The sequence below is a fragment of the Grampus griseus genome (assembly GCF_964374135.1).
Source record: "Grampus griseus genome assembly, chromosome: 16".
In the NCBI taxonomy this organism is placed as follows: domain Eukaryota; kingdom Metazoa; phylum Chordata; class Mammalia; order Artiodactyla; family Delphinidae; genus Grampus; species Grampus griseus.
This window is the reverse complement of record NC_139010.1, coordinates 77,521,092-77,538,713: the sequence shown is the minus strand read 5'-3', so window position 1 is coordinate 77,538,713 and position 17,622 is coordinate 77,521,092. Positions and strand designations below refer to the sequence as shown.

Below are 17,622 nucleotides of genomic sequence, written 5' to 3'. Positions count from 1 at the left end.
CTTCTTGCTTCTGCTGTCTGCCCTCTGGTGGATGAGGCTATCTAAGAGGCTTGTGCAAGTTTCCTGATGGGAGGGACTGGTGGTGGGTAGAGCTGACTGTTTAAGCTAATGGATTTTAACTGGACCACCATACTGCACATTAATAATGGCAAGCAGGTGAGGAAAAGTATTCAAATTCTAATATAGGTATCATTTTTTAAATTAATTCATGTGGACTCAGAAATTTAGGCTTAGGGGAATTTTGCTATCTTGCAAATCCAAAGTCTTAGCTTACATTAGTCTGAACTGAAGACTTTGTCTCTTTAGAGAGATTTTGGCTTCTACAAACTGGAAAATTTAATTGAAGAATATTTTGTATCATCTCTTTTCAATATTGTACCTTTATACATCTTTTTGACATGACCATATTTCTGTTTCAGATGTAATCAAGATGAGGCTTGTAAGATGAATCATGTATCTGGAAGGAGGCATTTTGTAAATCAACAGACTACAACCACCAGAAGCTGTAAAACTTAACTAAAGGGTTCAGCTTGCAGTGAGACAGATTCCTCCTGAACAACAAAGGAAATACTATCTTACAGCTATGTATGTTGTGAATGTCCCATAAATTTGAAAAGACTAGAAAAATATGTAAATTTTCAAGTGGCTATAGTGACAGTATGTTCTATATACTGTGTCACCTTTGTAGTATGATACAAATTAACAAAGAGTATACAAATTAGCCCTCATTTTAAAGAACTGACCAAAATATCAATTGTGAAACACCCTTTTTCATAAAAATACAGCATTTTAAGCAAAGATTAGTTGAAAATTAAAAATTTGTATTTACTTAGACAAGTAGTTTCCAGAGTGGATACATTTATTTTTTAAATGCAAATACATCACCCTTCAACACATATACAATAGTTATAATTTCCAAAAATTAAGTCTGCCTGAGAGAATTGCAATCTCCTTGATTCATATGCCTAACCCTTCAAAGCAGAACCTCAGAATTTCGCACTTTAAACATATAGAACAAGGTTCTGGAAAGAGGAACCTGTATCATCTCAGAAAGGGAAATAGTTCCTTATATTTTCTGGGTTGACTGAGATAAAACAAGATGACTTCTCTCATTTTACATCAAACATTAAATCTAAAATAATATTCCTAACAGGGAATAGGCTAGTTGTGATTTTTACTTCCCTATGTACTGCTACACTGTACTGAAACAAATAATATTAACCTCCGTGTAAACTCATTTTACACATGCCAAACACTGCACCTTGTTCATTAACTGAGATAAACAATACAAAATGTAAACTAGTGATTTGAATTAAAGGTCTTAAGTATCCAATTTTCCAAAAACAATTGATTAGAAAAAGAAAAATTATCAAATACTCTAAGCATTATTTTTCAGACGCCTAAGACTATAAAGTCTTTGTATAAATAAAAAATGTACTTCTATGAAACACATACAATACGAACTAATGAACTGCTTTAGAAATCCTTAAAAAACAGTTAATCCAGAAGTATACATAAATTTCACTGAGAGTGAAAAATATTGCAAACAAAAATAACTTATGATCCTATCATGTTAACTCAGTGTACAGTACTGGATTCACGAGTGCAGTAAAAATGAACAGTGAGGTCACGTTAATTAAGTGGTAATATTTCAAAGGACATTAAATACCTGCTTTTCATAAACTTTTTTGGGGGGTTCGGCTTTGTAATAAATATGTAATAAATATCTGTAGTATTTTGAACATGTTCAGTGCTATCTTTCTCCATTTGAAAGTCTTTCTCCAGAGTCATAATGTCTTAGAGGCATGCCAGAGGGTGGGGAGTTGGGACTTTGCAGCAAGTCCACTAACAAAGCAATCTTATTATCTATGTGCTCCTGGAGTTTATATATTCGCTGATCAATGTAGTCCATAAGTTTCTTTTCCATCAGTTCCATATTTTTAGAAAGAATCTTTTCCCAGTAGGAACAAATGGATTGCTCTTCCATTCTAAAAATAAATTAAAAAAATAATAATAGAACAATTTTCCCTAATATTATAACAAAAACCAAACTATAGTACAATAAGCAGCCAACACACATTGCTAAAATTTGTCTCCACAACTATACTCTGTCCCCTTACAACATATTTCCAGGTTCTAAAATACATATGCAACAGGCAACCACAAACCTGAATGCCCAAAGGATTCTTACTTCTTAAATTCTTTAAACATTTAAGCATAAATTGAAATGAGAATATAAATATGAAGATGATAGAATTTCTACCCTCAAAGAACAGGTCTTTAGATAGAAAGGGTCTTTCTGGTTTTGAGCCTCAAATCAAAAGCGATCTTACTGACTTTTTTTAAGGTCTCCATGTTTGTCTTCCAAGTGCTTCCCCAAGCAACCCTACAATTGAAACAGTTTTCTCTTTTTTCATCCAAACAATCTTACTAAAGCAGTGGAAGGACAAGGACAGTGAACTTCAGAGTGTGGTCCACAAAACCCTGGGGTCTCCACGACTTTTTCCAGGGGTTCCATGAGGTCAAAAGTATTTTTATAATAATAATATTATTTGAACATGAATCATACAATGAATTATCCAGAGGCTATACCATGTATAATGTCATTACTGTGATAACTAATAGCATGTATGGTTGTATATTCTGTTTCCTAGAATTCCTTAAGGTAGTAGGTTTACAGTACAGATAAATGTTTTTTTCAGAGGTAACTCAATTTGTTCTCAGTATTTCTACTGTGGTCTTACTAGCTATGTATGTTTATACATGCTATAATGCAACATATGAGAATACAATCCAAAGCTAATAAAGTTTTACATAAATTTAAAACAATACCGAACTTCCCTGGTGGTGCAGTGTTTAAGAATCTGCCTGCCAATGTAGGGGACAGAGGTTCGATCCCTGGTCTGGGAAGAGCCCACATGACATGGAGCAACTAAGCCTGTGAGCCACAACTACTGAAGCCTGCGTGATCTAGGGCCCGCGTGCCACAACTATTGAGCCCACGTGCTGCAACTACTGCAGCCCGCGCACCTAGAGCCCATGCTCTGCAACAAAAGGTCACCACAGTGAGAAGCTCGTGCACCGCAATGAAGAGGAGCCCCCACTCACCGCAACTAGAGAAAGCTGGCGCACAGCAACAGAGACCCAATGCAGCCAAATAAATAAATAAAACTATACAATTCTCACTAAACTTTTTAAAAAGAAAATATGGTATTTTTTCATAAAAATGTTTATGTTACTAGGTAATGAGCTTATTGTTATTTCTAAACTAATAAATATTTTTATATAGCCTACATAAATAAAAGTTCTTTGGAGTGCTCAATTATTTTTAAGAGGGTAAAGACCAAAAAGTTTGAGAACCACTACTCTAGAATATACGAGGAGCTTTTTATTTTTCTCTTCATTTTCAAATAATTATAGATTCACAGGGGTTGTAAAGATACTATAATTCCCCAATGGTCCCAATCGTTACATCTTACCTAACTATGGTATAATATTAAAACCAGGAATTTGATGTTAGTATAGTGTGTGTGTATGACATTTTATCACATGTACACACATTCATGTAAACATCACGTTCTTGACAGAATCAAGTTCTGTCTCGATTGTAAAAACCACAATCAAGAGACAGAACTATTCCTTAACTACAAAGATCTCCCTCCTGCTACCCTTTTATTGTCACATCCACTCTCCTAATCTCCTCTATCCTTAACACTTGGTAATCACTAATACAGTTTTCATCTCTATTATTTTGAGACTGTTACACAAACAGAATCATATAGTATGTGACCTCTTGAGATTCTCTTTTGTCTATCAGCATAATGCCTTTGATAGACAACCAAGGTGTTGCATGTATCAACAGGTCCTTCCTTTTTATTGCTGATAGTACCCCATGATATGGATATACCAGGGTTAATTTAACCACTCATCTATTTTAAGACATACTGGTAGTTTTTGGCTTTTACAAATAAAGCTTCTATGAACAACTGTGTACTGGTTTTTATGTGAAAAGAAGTTTTCATTTCTCTGGGATAAATGCTCAGGAGTATGACTGCTGAGTCACATGGTAACTATATGTTTAGCCATTAGAAACTGCCAAACTTATTTAGAGTGGCTGTACCACTGTAAATCGCCACGAGCAACGTACGAGAGCTCCAGTTTCTCCACAGCCTCATTGGTATTTGGTTTTGTTACCATTTCTAAACTTTTTATTTTAGCCATTCTGTGTAGCGGTTTCTTGTGGTTTTCATGTGTGTTTCCTTAATAGCCATGAGGTCAACAGCACTTCTATTCATGTGCTTATTTGCTTTTTGTACATTCTCTCTGGTATAATATCTCTTTATGTCTTTTGCCCATGTTCTGATTGGATTTTTTTAATGTTGAGTTCTGAGAGTTCTTTCTATATTTTCGATATAAGTCATTTGTTGGATATGTATTTGCAAATATTTTCCCTCACTCTGTAATTTGTATTTTATTCCTCTTAACAGAGAAGAGCAAAAGTTTTACATTTTCATGGCATCTAATATATCAAATTTTTGATTACCCTGCTTTTGGTGTCATATCTAAGAAGTCTTGTCTTAGGTCCCCAAAGTTTGTCCCCTATGTATTATTAGAAAAGTTTTATAGCTTTATGTTTTACATTTAAGTCTATGATCCATTTTGAGCTAATTTTTATATAAGGTATGAGGTTTGGGTCATGGTTCACTTTTTGCCCTTCGGATATCCAATTGCTCCATCACCGTGGGTTGAAAAGACTATTCTTCCTTTATTGAATTGCTGTTGCACTTTTGTCAAAAATCAGTTGAGCATATTTTTGTGGGTCTATTTCTGAGCCCTCCATTATGTTCCATTGACCTATGTGTCTGTCCCTCTGCCATCACTACATCATCTTGAATACTCTAACTACATAAGACTCGACACTGGGAAGAGTGAGTCCTCCCACTTCATTCTTCTTTTTCAAAGTTGTTTTAGCTATTCTACCTCTTTTGTTTTTCATATAATTTTGAAAATGATCCTGCTTATGTCTGCCAAATATTGTGGTGGGATTTCAATATGCATAATATTAAGCCTGCATATCAATAGGGAGAATTGACAACTTTACTATGTTAGAAATTGAATTGGTAATTTAACAGTTTCCAGGAAAGAAATAACCAGGCCCAGCTGCTTTCCTTAGAGACTTCTACCAAACACCTTAAGAAGAGATAACACCGATTTTACACAATCTCTTCTAAGATGTAGAACTCATCTTATGAGGCCAGTATCACCCTCGTGAAAACCGGACAAAGACAGGACAAGAAAAATACAGACCAGTATCTCTAGTGAATTAGATGCAAGAATACTCAACAAAATATTAGCAGATCAGATCCAGCATTGTGTAAAAAAGAATTACAGCCCACAACCAAGTGGGATTTATTCTAGGTATACAAGGCAGGTTCAGTTTTTGAAATTAATGTAATTCACCATATGAACAGACTACAGAAGAAAATTCATGATCATATGAATGGCCATAGGAAAAGTATTTGACAAAATCCTATACCCATCTATGATGAAAGGAACTTGCAGGTAACTAGGAACCAAGGAACACTAAGCCTCACAGTCCCTGAGCAATCTGACTTCTTTCCACCTTTTACAGTCTTTGTATGTTTGCTGGATTATGTCCAGGGATTTTATTGGTAAAGTGGGGGATCTGAGAGAAATGGGGACATTCCACCTCAGCTGGACACAGGAGCAGTTTTTAAATCTGTTTAGGTTTTTTGTTCTTTCCTTTGGGTTTTATTGTTCGTTTGCTTTGTTTTGCTATATCACAAGTTAACATTGATTAGACTATCAACAACTAAAGACTGGAACGTCCCTGGTGGTCCAGTGGTTAAGACTCCGTGCTTCCAGTGCAGGGGCACGGGTTCAATCCCTGGTCGGGAGACTAAGAACCAAGATCCCGCATGCCACGCAGCATGGCCAAAACAAAAAAAACAAACAAAAAAAACAATTAAAGACTATTGTTATCTTTCCTTATCCTTCCCAAATAAGAACCACTTGTTCAATAACGTCAACTCCTCAAATTGAATGCTACTGGAGACATTAAGAAAGTTTCAACCAATACAACTCCGTCATTTTACATGGGAAAAATGTCTAAACCAAAAGATTTAAACACTAAGGTAAAATAATTAAGCTAGAACTATGATTGGAGTCCTGAATTCCAATCTAGTGCAAAATTTGGACACATTACATCTATATAAAGGATGGGGAACATACTAAACACTTAGCCACCCCTCAATCAAAGCAGGACTGGAAAAAATTGGAATTATGAGATCAGGGGATAAGGGCCTGTACACTAGAAATAATTCAGAGCTGAAAAATGTTTGGATGACTCCGAAATTAGCCTAGGTCACACACGATCTACAGGGGACATCTGTTACAATGGCTCACTTCATACAATCAGGCAAAAAATGTACATATCATGGTCACCACAGCTCCTCTCCATTCATGCAGACAACTCTCTACTCTGACCCTATCTGCTGCTTGTACCCCTTCCATCAGATGCCTGAGAAGTGCTCGGCGCCTCCAGTTTTACTCACTTCTTTCAAAGAAATCCACCCTCCCCTGCTGAGTATTTCTTTCCTATAGTGTGTTAATGGTGAAATGTGAAAGCTCCTACAATCCTCTCTGGAAACGTTTTCAGGCAGTAGTTATTGAAACAAACCTGCTTTCCTCCACCTGCCTCCCCCCTCCTGCCCCCAGTCGAAACCACACTTGTCTTAGATACTCACGTAACACCAACAATGCCTTCGCCGGGCTTGGTGATGCTTTCCTGCCACTTGGTGTTGGGTCCCACACGGAGATGGTTCACTTGACTACACAGATTCTGCAGGACAGGCAGCAACTCAGAGTTAGGTATATGTGAGCTGTCGCTTGCTTTCTTTGGTAACAAAGAAGATACTGCATTCTTAAGATCATTCTCAGGAAGAGAATGGTTTTGTGGCACAATTTTACACTCTTGGAGGCTTGTCACATTTCCTCCACCAGCTGGCTGCGTACTTTTATCAATGTAAGCTTTTAAGTCTTCAGCCACGTTTCCAGATGTCAATCCAGTCCTGGAAGGGAAAGGTGTGGGGGATGACTTGTCGAAGGCCCCTGAAGCGGATGATGATTGCAGTCCGATCATGTGCTTGAATCCAGTGCTTCCCAAAACTGACTGAAGCTGCTGTCCGATGGGAATACAATTCTAAGCAAGGTAAATAAGAAAATGTTATTATTAACATGAATGATAATGACAGGTAACCTCTGGAGTAACTCAGAGTCAGGCAACCTGCCTACTTTCATTTGATCCCCAGAACTTTCACATGGAGTAGGCTATAGCTACTATCCCAATATCAAGTTAGGAAACCAAGACTAAAGTTAACTTGGCCAAGGTAACACAACTAGTCAGTGGCAGAAGCAGGACTGGAACCCAGGCCACCGAACTCCAGAGCCAGGACTTCTAATCATTTCACTAGTTTTGCTAAGGAAAATATTCAAATAAATACAAACATACTTAGTAAAATTGCACGGGCTTATTTTAATGTTTCCTTAATTTACGGTAATAAAATCTAGTACTCTCAATTCAGTCACAGTAATTGATAACTTTCACAGAATTAAAAATCATCTGCCTTGGACAGGAATAAAGATGCAGACGTAGAGAATGGACTTGAGGACACGGGGAAGAGGAAGGGTAAGCTGGGACGAAGTGAGAGTGGCATCGACATATATACACTACCAAATGTAAAACAGATGGCACAGGGAGATCAGCTCGGTGCTTTGTGACCACCTAGACAGGTGGGATAGGGAGGGTGGGAGGGAGACGAAACAGGGAGGAGATATGGGTATATATGTATATGTATAGCTGATTCACACTGTTATAAAGCAGAAACTAACACCCCATTGTAAAGCAATTATACTCCAATAAAGATGTTAAAAGAAAAAAAAAATACACAGGAAAAAAAAATCATCTGCCCACCGTCACATATGGTGATTCAACCTAAGAATATGCAATTTATTTTCATTGGAGTATAGACCAGATAGTTACATATTTAAAGTATGATGTTATATGAGTACTTCTGTGACATTTTCAATGACTAAAAGGACCTACCTTTTGGCTAAGTCTGCCTTAATAATTTGTAGGGTAATGATTATGTTTTGTGGCCTCAACTTAACCGGCTATGCTATATTATTTCCTGAGAAAACTCAGGCTCACCTTTGAGAGCAGGTTACACTGTCTCCTACACAGGGCCATGCTCTTGCTATGCTCTTCAATTTTTCCACAAGAGAAAAGCAAAACTACCTCTAGCCTATCTAAATGTTAAGTTATACACCTCCATCCTAAATTCTAAACACAGAACTCTACTAGGGATTCTTATAGGGGATATCATCTCATACTTAATGTTTCTCAGTATCTAGTGAGAGAGACTGAGAAAAATATTATACAAGATTAGCTGAAAACACTCAGTCCATATATTTTCTGAATATTCTAAAAAATGATTCTTGGATAAAGGCAGCTCCAAACTCATTCATTCAACAAATATTTACCAGAAATCTACTCTGTGTTAGGTACTGTTTCAGGGACTGGAAATAAGACAGTGAACAAGACAAATACAAATTTGCACACATACCCTCAGATTTCTGAAAAAAATAAGTATCTCTGAACATCTTGTAGGATTTCTGAAACGTCTGTCTTTAACTTTTTTAATTATCACAAAATCCAAAAAGTATACCTTGAAAAAGCTAGGAAAAACGATGTTTTTATCTTTTCAGATGAAAAAGGTAAACAGTGAAAATCTTGAATAACTGAATATATTTTTGTTGAGACAATGGGGCACAGCTTTCCCTCAGATAACATTAAATGACAACTATGCCAGGCACTTTGACTCAGAATTCCTACTCAATTATTCTAAATTGCTAAAGCAAAAACAAATGAAAGTCAGCACATGTGAACTTCAAATACAAGGAAAGAAGAAATCACTTTAAGAAACTTTCCAGGAAACAAGGAACCACAAGGCAAAGGTGAAGCAGGGAGTCTAGAAAGCTGCTCCCCAGGTCCTTTCTTTCCTCATCAGGACAGGCCCTGCCCCAATTAACATATGAAGGTTCCAAACAGTGTGGGTTTACACCCCTTCCATAGAAGGAGAGGTTCTGGTCATGAAACATCCCTACTTTATACTCAACAGATAGTTACAGAGCTTATATGACTTTCCAGGAAGACATTCCATGGATTCCTTGTTTGTGGACAAAAGCAATCCTAGAGAACCAGGTATATCCTGTGAGAATCATTCATAAATATAGCCTCCCCACGAGAAAGAAGACTTTTATTAGCATGTTTAAAAGACGATTTAACAGGATCACCTTCTTTCTTCCCCAGGGGGTTTCCCAAATGTCCCCATAGATAATGATTTAGCACGTGTGTTGGGGGGTTACAACACACGTGCTGTTGGTTGGAGGACTTGTGTTTCTATATGATAGAAAATGCGACAAGGACACACACCAAGCTTGGGAGTAGGATGAGAGTTGGGAGAGCACTCTTACAATATACCTTATGTACTTGTGAATGGATGGAAATTCATAGCAAAGAAAATGTATTATTTTGGGAATGAAACAAAAACCCCTAAAAACATGGGCAAAACCCCCCACAAACTACTATTCACGTCATTTCTTTTCCAAAGTCAAGGTTTTAAAACATAAAAATCAGTCCATGAACTGATTTTACTTAATTCATTAACCCTCTCTAATGTTTCCAAAATTTTCCACACACAAAAACTTTCTTTGTTTTTAAATGTTCAATCTCTATGTCCACTGGATCCTTCCCCTCAAACATCTGTTCTTAAAATATGCTATGCATAAGACTCATCTGGCATTGCCTGTATAAGATAGGTGAGTCCTGGATCACAACCAGTGTTTCACTGGTGAGGGCCAGGATTCTGCACTTTATAAACATCCCAAGGGATTCTGATACCGGCAGGTTCCTTATCTCTATCATTCTTGAAACAACCCACTTTACCCTGGCTACCTCCACATTCTAACTACCCATTTATCATCTAATCCCTCAAAATCTGGTTTCCATCTCATCACTATTCAAACTGACCCCCTGAAGGTCTCCAAGGAGTATTTAGTTGATAATCCAAAGGGCATTTATATTATGTACAATTTACTCGGAGCCATAAACTAGACAGACAGGTCGTCTTTGCACAAAGCTTATATCTTAATGAGATACACAGAACAACACATAAACAGAAACAGGCAAGAAAGCGCTGATGAAAACACATGACACAGATGTGGAGGAAAAGGCTAATATTTTAATCAGGGTGGTTAGGGAAGGTGTCATTCAAGATGGAACATTTAAGATGAGGTTGAAATAACAAGAAAAAGGCAGACTTGCTAAAGTCAGGAAGAGAGGATTCTGGCCAAAGAGAACGGTTAAGAGGGCAAAGGTCCTGAGGTGGGAGCACATCTGGATGTTTGTGGAATACCCACATCAGAATGTCTAGAGCAAGGCATCTAAGGAGATGCAGCAGGAGATGAGGCTGAGGAGGTAACGAGGGCCCAGATCTCAGGTGAGAGCGTAAGGAACCTGGATTAGTTCTGAGTGTCAAGGGAAGCAGTCAGGGGGCTTGACACGGGGACGTGGAGTCCGATGAGGCCATGCTGGCTGCACTGTGGAGAGGGAGCGTGGTGCAGGAGGACCAGCTAGGAGCCTCCTGAGGTATGGAGGTGAGATGCTAGTGCCAGAGCAAGGAGAGTGTGGACGCTGTTCATTTCACAGCTCTCCTTTCCATGCTTTGCAAGATCATCAGCAACTGTCCTGCTCTCCTGTGTCTGCCTGTCGATCCAACGATCCTCGTCCTAAATTAATATTGGCAAATCTCACAAAAGTTATGTAAGCTTTTAAACTCGTATTATTGGTTTTAACTTTCATCCTATGATCTTACCAGGATTATCGTTTAGATTGTAAACACGAAGAAATTTATCCTCAAAAAGAGAAAGCGATGCCAAATAACAGCACTGAGAGCTTTGAATTCAGGTCTCCTGACATCAGATATCTTGCGACTCTTAAGCACTGCCGTGACCTGCTCTTCTGGTTCCCTTTTCCTCTCCCCGTATTCTTAGCAAACGCACCTACTCTCCCAGGGTCTTCCTTCCTGGCTCCGGTCTCTCCCCTCACCCCCTTCCCCATCATCTACTAGGCATGCTCCTCCCAAACCTCCCTCCACTCCACCAGCCCCACCTGTGTTTCCATAGCCTCACATCATCACCCCAGGGCATGTGTTATTCACATCTAAAACTCAACACTCCCAAATTACACTCTTTTTCCCCCCAAGTCGCTTCCCGCCTTGGGTTCCATGTATATTATGGTATCACCATTTTCAAAACTTCAGTTTCACGTTTGATTCTGTTTTTCTCCCACAGAACCCATATTAAGTTAGTTGTCAAGTCCCAATGGCCCCACTGCTGTAGCCTCTCACAATCCAGCATCAGGTTACTCCTTCCAAGTTTAGACTCTCATTAACTGTCCTCTGGATGATGGAAATAACAGAGCTGCTTTCCTTCTCGTAGCCTCACTTTCTGTTGACGCATCTTTGCTACTGACTCATCTTACACATAATAGCGGATTAAATTTATTAAAACAGAGCTAGAAAACACCCACAAACTCTGTAACATCATTCAAAATCCTCTAAGGTCCAGCCCCAGTCTACCTGAAACTTCCTGTCGCTTCTTCACTCCAGAGAAATGAACTTGTATTCATTTCCTAGCTACATCCTATTCCTCTAGCACTGAAGATTTAATCCATACTGTTCTCTACCTCTTAAGTTGCACCCCTCCAAGTTTACTTGTCTAATCCCACCCTTCCTCTTTAAAGGCCTAGACAAAACGCTACTTCCTATCATAAGCCTTTCCTAGCATTCCTCATCATTCCCCACTTAGATGCCCTGACTCCCCTAACAAGACTACAGAGATCCTTAACGACAGGTTATCGACTAATTCATCTTTGAATCTTCTAAAGTAACCAAAACTGTGGTATTCACTAAGAAGGGGCTAAATAAATACTTGCTGAATGAATAAATGAGTGAATTCATGGAAAATTGTGAAGTCTGTAGTAGAAATAGTTTTTTGCAAGAGAGTATGTCTACATAATGTTATTTTTAGAAAAGTTAGTAAAGCTAACAGTTAAATCAATAACAAAAGTTGAAATAAAAAGATTTATGTTTCTACATGTCCTTATAAGAAGACATCATTTAAAGAATTTTAACAGTATCTGGAAAGAAATCCATTTCTACTTACCTGTTGCTGGAAAATAACCATATTCATCAGTTGCTGAGCTCCAGATGACAACTTTGACCCCATGGACTCCATGATAGTTTGGACCCTCTCCAGGTCTATTCTTGATCCTAGAGCAGGAGAGCCTGCTGAAGAATTTGCTGGAAGTGGCCTCACGTGTACCACAACTTTACTGATGAACACACACTGCTTTTCACCAAAAGAGAGCAGCTATCATAATACAAAAGTTCAGCGAAATTAATGATAATAAAAATAATCATCATTTAAGGTCAGTTCTTGGTAATACTGAAGAGTGAAGCATTCAAGAATCTAAAAATTAACTCCAAGTACATTTTAAAGGTTTCTCTATAACAGTCATAGACCAAAAAAAGACTCAAGAAAACAATATAAATGCAAAAAGTCCTTTTTAAATAAAAGATTATGTATAAATAATGTTTTACTTACTTAGTTTAGGGAATTAAAGATAAACTATACCAATCTGAGATCGTAACATACTGAAACTTGCTATAGTATTATTTAATACAAAATAAGACTGTCCAGTGTCACATGCAAAGTGTTTGTGAAACACTAAATATAAATAAGTCAGGATTTTAGAATTTAGAACTGTAGGGAATATCAATACAACCTAAGAGAGCTCAATAATTTACACATAAAAAGAGGAGTTCAGGGTGGTTTTTATAACTTGCAAAAGACACCCAATTAGCGAAGTTGAGCTCTGAGCTTGTTTCTTCTGGCTTCTATCCCAGTAGCTTTTCCAATGTTTTATGCTTCTTCATGTTGTCCATGCTTCTAGACCAAAAGACATTTCATGTGTGGTGTAGGACAACAAAGCAGCAAAGTGGAAAGTAAACAGCATTTAGAATCAGAGAGACCTGTGCTCAGTGATGGCTCTGCCTGCGTGACCATGGGCAAATGCCAAACTTGAGTCAGGAGTAAAATGAGTTCACATGGTTGTTATGAGGATTATGTGTTAAAATTTCCAGTATATATCATTGAGTAAGTGCTCAAACATATGCATCAGTAACTATTACTTTTAACTTACATATACTATTGGCCCAGAAGAAGCCTTCATACAAACCCAAGAATTTCCCTAAATGAAACACTTTTTCACTCCCTGGTACTTCCACAGCACAGTTTCAAATACCATTCACCTTCAGAGACACAACAAACCCATATATCACACAAAGACACAGGCGAACACAGACCCATGATCTAAAAACTCAGTGTGGCACCAAAGATGTGACTGTCATCAACAAGTAAGTAAATACCTCATGAAATGTAAACACCCACATTCCAACCTCCATATTATCCCTGTTCTGCTTTTTAACCCCCAAGCCCTTCTCACTAGAGAATGTAGTACCTATTTTACACACTGAGTCAACCTATTATCTGTCTTGCCCACTGTAATATTAGAATTGGAATGAGGGCTCCATTCCAATGTATTTCATAACTGCCAATTCCTAAATGCCAAGTACAGTATCTGGCATCAACAGACACTCCAGTATTTGTTGGATGAATGAATCACCTTATTTAAATGACTTCAGAAGCTATTAGTATATACACCTAAAACAACATCTTGGGATAATCAGTTCTGTGCTCTTCTGTAAGTAATAATCAGCACAGAATTTGAGAAATTAAAAATAATCAATTCAAGAATTTTCTTCAATTCCCTAATATTACCCATAAGGTAGGTCAAAAAAGGTGAAGGAACTTGCCCAAGGTTATTGTGTTAGTTAGCAAGAGCGCTCATTTAACAGTCAGGGCTTATGCAAAAAAGAGTGGATATATGTATATGTATAACTGATTCACTTTGCTGTACACCTGAAACTAACACAACATTGTAAATCAACTCTACTCCAATAAAAATTAAAAAAAAATTAGGGCTTTCGATTTCCAGCTCAGTACCATTTCCTTAGATCTGATGACCTTAGTAAAGTTCACCTTAATAATATTTTTCAGGCTGAAGACACCAATCCAAACTCCTTTAACTTTGTGGTACCCATGTCTGAATCCTCCCCGATTGTGTTCTATCCTTCTAGATTTGGGGACCAAAACTGCTTGTGGTTTTCTTGGCACCTAAGTTTTATATAAAGATAAAAAATGTTTTTAACTCAGTTTTTTAAGGCTCAAAAGTACTATACTGCTGTACTAACAACAGTACATGACATGACTAGGAAATGGAGGAGGACCCTATGGTCCTTGCCCCCCTTGTCCTCAGCCTGCCTTTGGTCTGTGGAAAAACTTTAGCCAAAGAATAAGTTTAATCAGACAAGTGAGAAACTGCAGAAACAAAGGAAAACAGTCAAAGGAGACCAAATAATAATAGTTTAGTCATTAAGCATAGTCAAGGACCTTTAGTTCCTCCTCAAGGGCTATAGATCATATTCTGAGCCACATCCTGCGAGCTGTCTTATAGATACTGGAACCCTCACTAGGTGGAGGAAGTTAACTACATGATGACCAGACTGTAGCCACGACAGAAGTTGCCACAATTCCGAGAACTGGCCTCAAGGAAAAGAGAATAAACCAACCCTGGAACTGAAGAACAATCAAGATGATGCTGGTCAGGCCACCACATGACCAATTTCAAGATGACTGTCAGAGGTGGCTGTGCTGTTTCTGCATGAAGCCCCCTCCCTCTGTCTATAGAAGCTCTTGCCCCATGATGGTCAGTGGGAGGAGTCGGCCTTCAGACAGGAGTCCAGCACCCCCAACGCCCCACCCCTGCTGTTGCCGGCATACAAAACAAAGCAAACTTTCCTGTCCAGCAACCGTGCCTCTTTATTGGTTTTTGAGTGGCGAGCAGCTAGACACCACTTTTGGTTACAACCGTAGCTAATAAATGGTCAAATTTTAACAGAAGAATGTTGACAAGTTTTTAGAAAAGAAATTCTTTTTACATGTTTACTGAGTATTTCTGAACTAAAACCAGGGACCAAGTTGGACTAACTACATTACCAAACCTACAGATAATAAGTATATATAGTAGAAAAACAACTGTAGTTTTCAAATTAGTTAAAATTTAGGAATGACTTACCTTTATTTTACAAGCATGTGTGGAAGACTCCAATTCTAGATATTTTTTGTACAAAATAATCTTTTCATGTTCACTAAAAATAAAAAAGATTTAATTTATAAAAAAAATTACATATTATCACTTTTAACAGTTACATTTAAAATTAAAAGTTTCCAGGACAATATTTAAATCCTTGGATTCAGTTTTCCTGGTGAGGCATAAACAGCTGGGAGTTCCTACTGAAGTGCAGTGGCTACAAAGACAACATCTGCCACTTACTAGCTGTATAAGAAAATGAAATTAGATATCAAATGTATACTTACGTAGCACAGAGCACACTGTAAAGCTCAATAACGTACCCATTATGTCCAACATGCACGGTATATAAAACACTTCGTATTTTGATTCATATTAAGGAGAGATTAGGTCAGAATCTTTGTAAGAAATCAGAAAAAAAAATCAAGAAGTATAACAATGGGTTAAATAAGTATACTGGTATGGCTCAGTGTGGGGCTCACGCACTATGTGTAAAGAGTTTCCTACAGGAAAATGTTCAAAGTTCCAGACTGATAGACAACTTAATTTTTGGAAAACAGATCGCTGTGAGTTAAAGAAAACAGACAAGAAACACTTACCAGAACTTCATCTGATCATAGTCTTCCACTAACTAGCTATGATCTTTTACCAACTACTCTCTCTTCCACTAGCTCTCAATTTCCACGTTTATAAAAGCAACTAGGCTGATCTAGACTGTCTTTAAGATCCCTAAAGGTCTAAACTTCTATGTCTGCTGGTATGTTTTTATCTTCTCTCCCCTAGTATCTGGCACCAAGGTCAGAGAATCAATAAATTTCACAAAAGCTCAAGAAAATAAAACACTACTTCAGAAGAACACTTCCACACGCATACGTCACAAACCTGTTATCCAGAACATTACAAACATTCTTGCCCCTACTGGTTCCACAGTACTCCTCTCCTGAGTATACTTCCATATTTCTTGCTGAACTTAAAATGCCAATAGAAACGATTTCTTCACCTCCAGGAGGGTCACATCTCAGGTAAAGGAAGCAGGGGTTTTCATCTTGGCTGTTCACGTTCCTTTTCAAAATCACCAGATCCTGGCTGAAAAGAAAAGGAAGAATATTATACAGTTCTCTGAACACTGTCATTAACCCACTTAATGGGCCACAGGGGTTGACATGTTATTCTACTCATTTACATTTGCATTTGGAGACCAAGCGCCTTGCAAAGCACTGACGAGATGCTCAATACAGAATTCCCAAGGAAATGATGCTTTAGAGGTGAGGGCTCTCCACTCTTTTCCCTTGACTTCTGTAATACATTCTAAGCGACTTCCTATAATTGCCTGTCCAGTTAATGAAATATATGTACTGGGCAGCTAGTGTAAATTAAAAAACAGTTCAGAAGTGGGGGTGGGACGGGGTGCAGAATGGAATAAAGGACCAAAGTGTGCCATTTTCAAAACTAAGCTGAGGAAGATTTTCGACATCTGGATTTTTTTTTAATGCCTATTTTGGTCGACAGGAGGTTTTTGTTTCGGGACAGAAAGGCGGTTCTGATCCCGACAGGGGGCCTCAGGAGCCGACGTGACGGACACAAGGGGGAAGGGGGTGAAACGCCGAGTCTTCAGGTCACCTGCCCCCCGTCCCCTGCGCTCGACGTTTACGCCGGAGTCGCCTCCTCTTTCCCGCGGGCCCGCCCCCACCCTCCCGCCACCCGGGACCTGCCTCCTCGCCCTCGCCGCCCGCACAGGCCCGTCACCGGCTCGGCTCCGGGTCCAGACCCTCTCCCCTCACGGCCCCCGCCTCCCATCTCGGCTCCCCTAGGAGCGTGGCTGGCACCGAGCACAACCCCAGTCCCCGCCGGCCCGGCGCACCAGGTGGCAGGCGGCGCCAGCAGCTCCTCCCAGTCGGCGTCCCGGGCGCCGAGATCAGACCGGGTGAGATGGAGACTCTGGGCCAGGGCTCCACACGCGGCATCCCAGGAAGAGGCCAGCGGCGGGCGGCGCGTCAGTGGCGGGTGTGCGGTCTCGGTCTCCATCTGGCCACCTACACGCCAGGCCAGCTCCGGAACCTCTCTTACAGCTCTTTAATTTCCGCCAGACTGAGGGACTGTAAAGGAACAGAGCGACTTCCGCCTCGTCCGGCGGCAAACCCCAGAGCCGCAGCTTCTCGCCGGCGTGGGGAGACACCAGCTACTGTAAACCCGCATGCGCGCGCCGGCCGGTTTGGGCGGAGGGTTCAAAATCGGCGGTGCAGGGGGAGAGCTGGAGTCCGGCGCAT

The 17,622-nt window shown here is 39.3% G+C and overlaps 1 protein-coding gene across 1 annotated transcript; it reads right to left on the bottom strand.

Annotated features, from left to right (window-relative positions):
- Positions 1-800: 800 nt before the first annotated feature.
- Positions 801-17,383, bottom strand: LOC309834364 (ATPase PAAT-like). The gene is made up of 6 exons (XM_082673037.1): positions 17,217-17,383; positions 16,238-16,441; positions 15,341-15,413; positions 12,307-12,513; positions 6,768-7,222; positions 801-1,988 (listed from the first exon to the last, which is right to left on the bottom strand). The coding sequence occupies exons 1-6, from the start codon at positions 17,378-17,380 to the stop codon at positions 1,754-1,756; spliced, it is 1,338 nt and encodes a 445-aa protein (XP_082529163.1). The 5' UTR covers positions 17,381-17,383; the 3' UTR covers positions 801-1,753.
- Between the last annotated feature and the right edge of the window lie 239 nt (positions 17,384-17,622).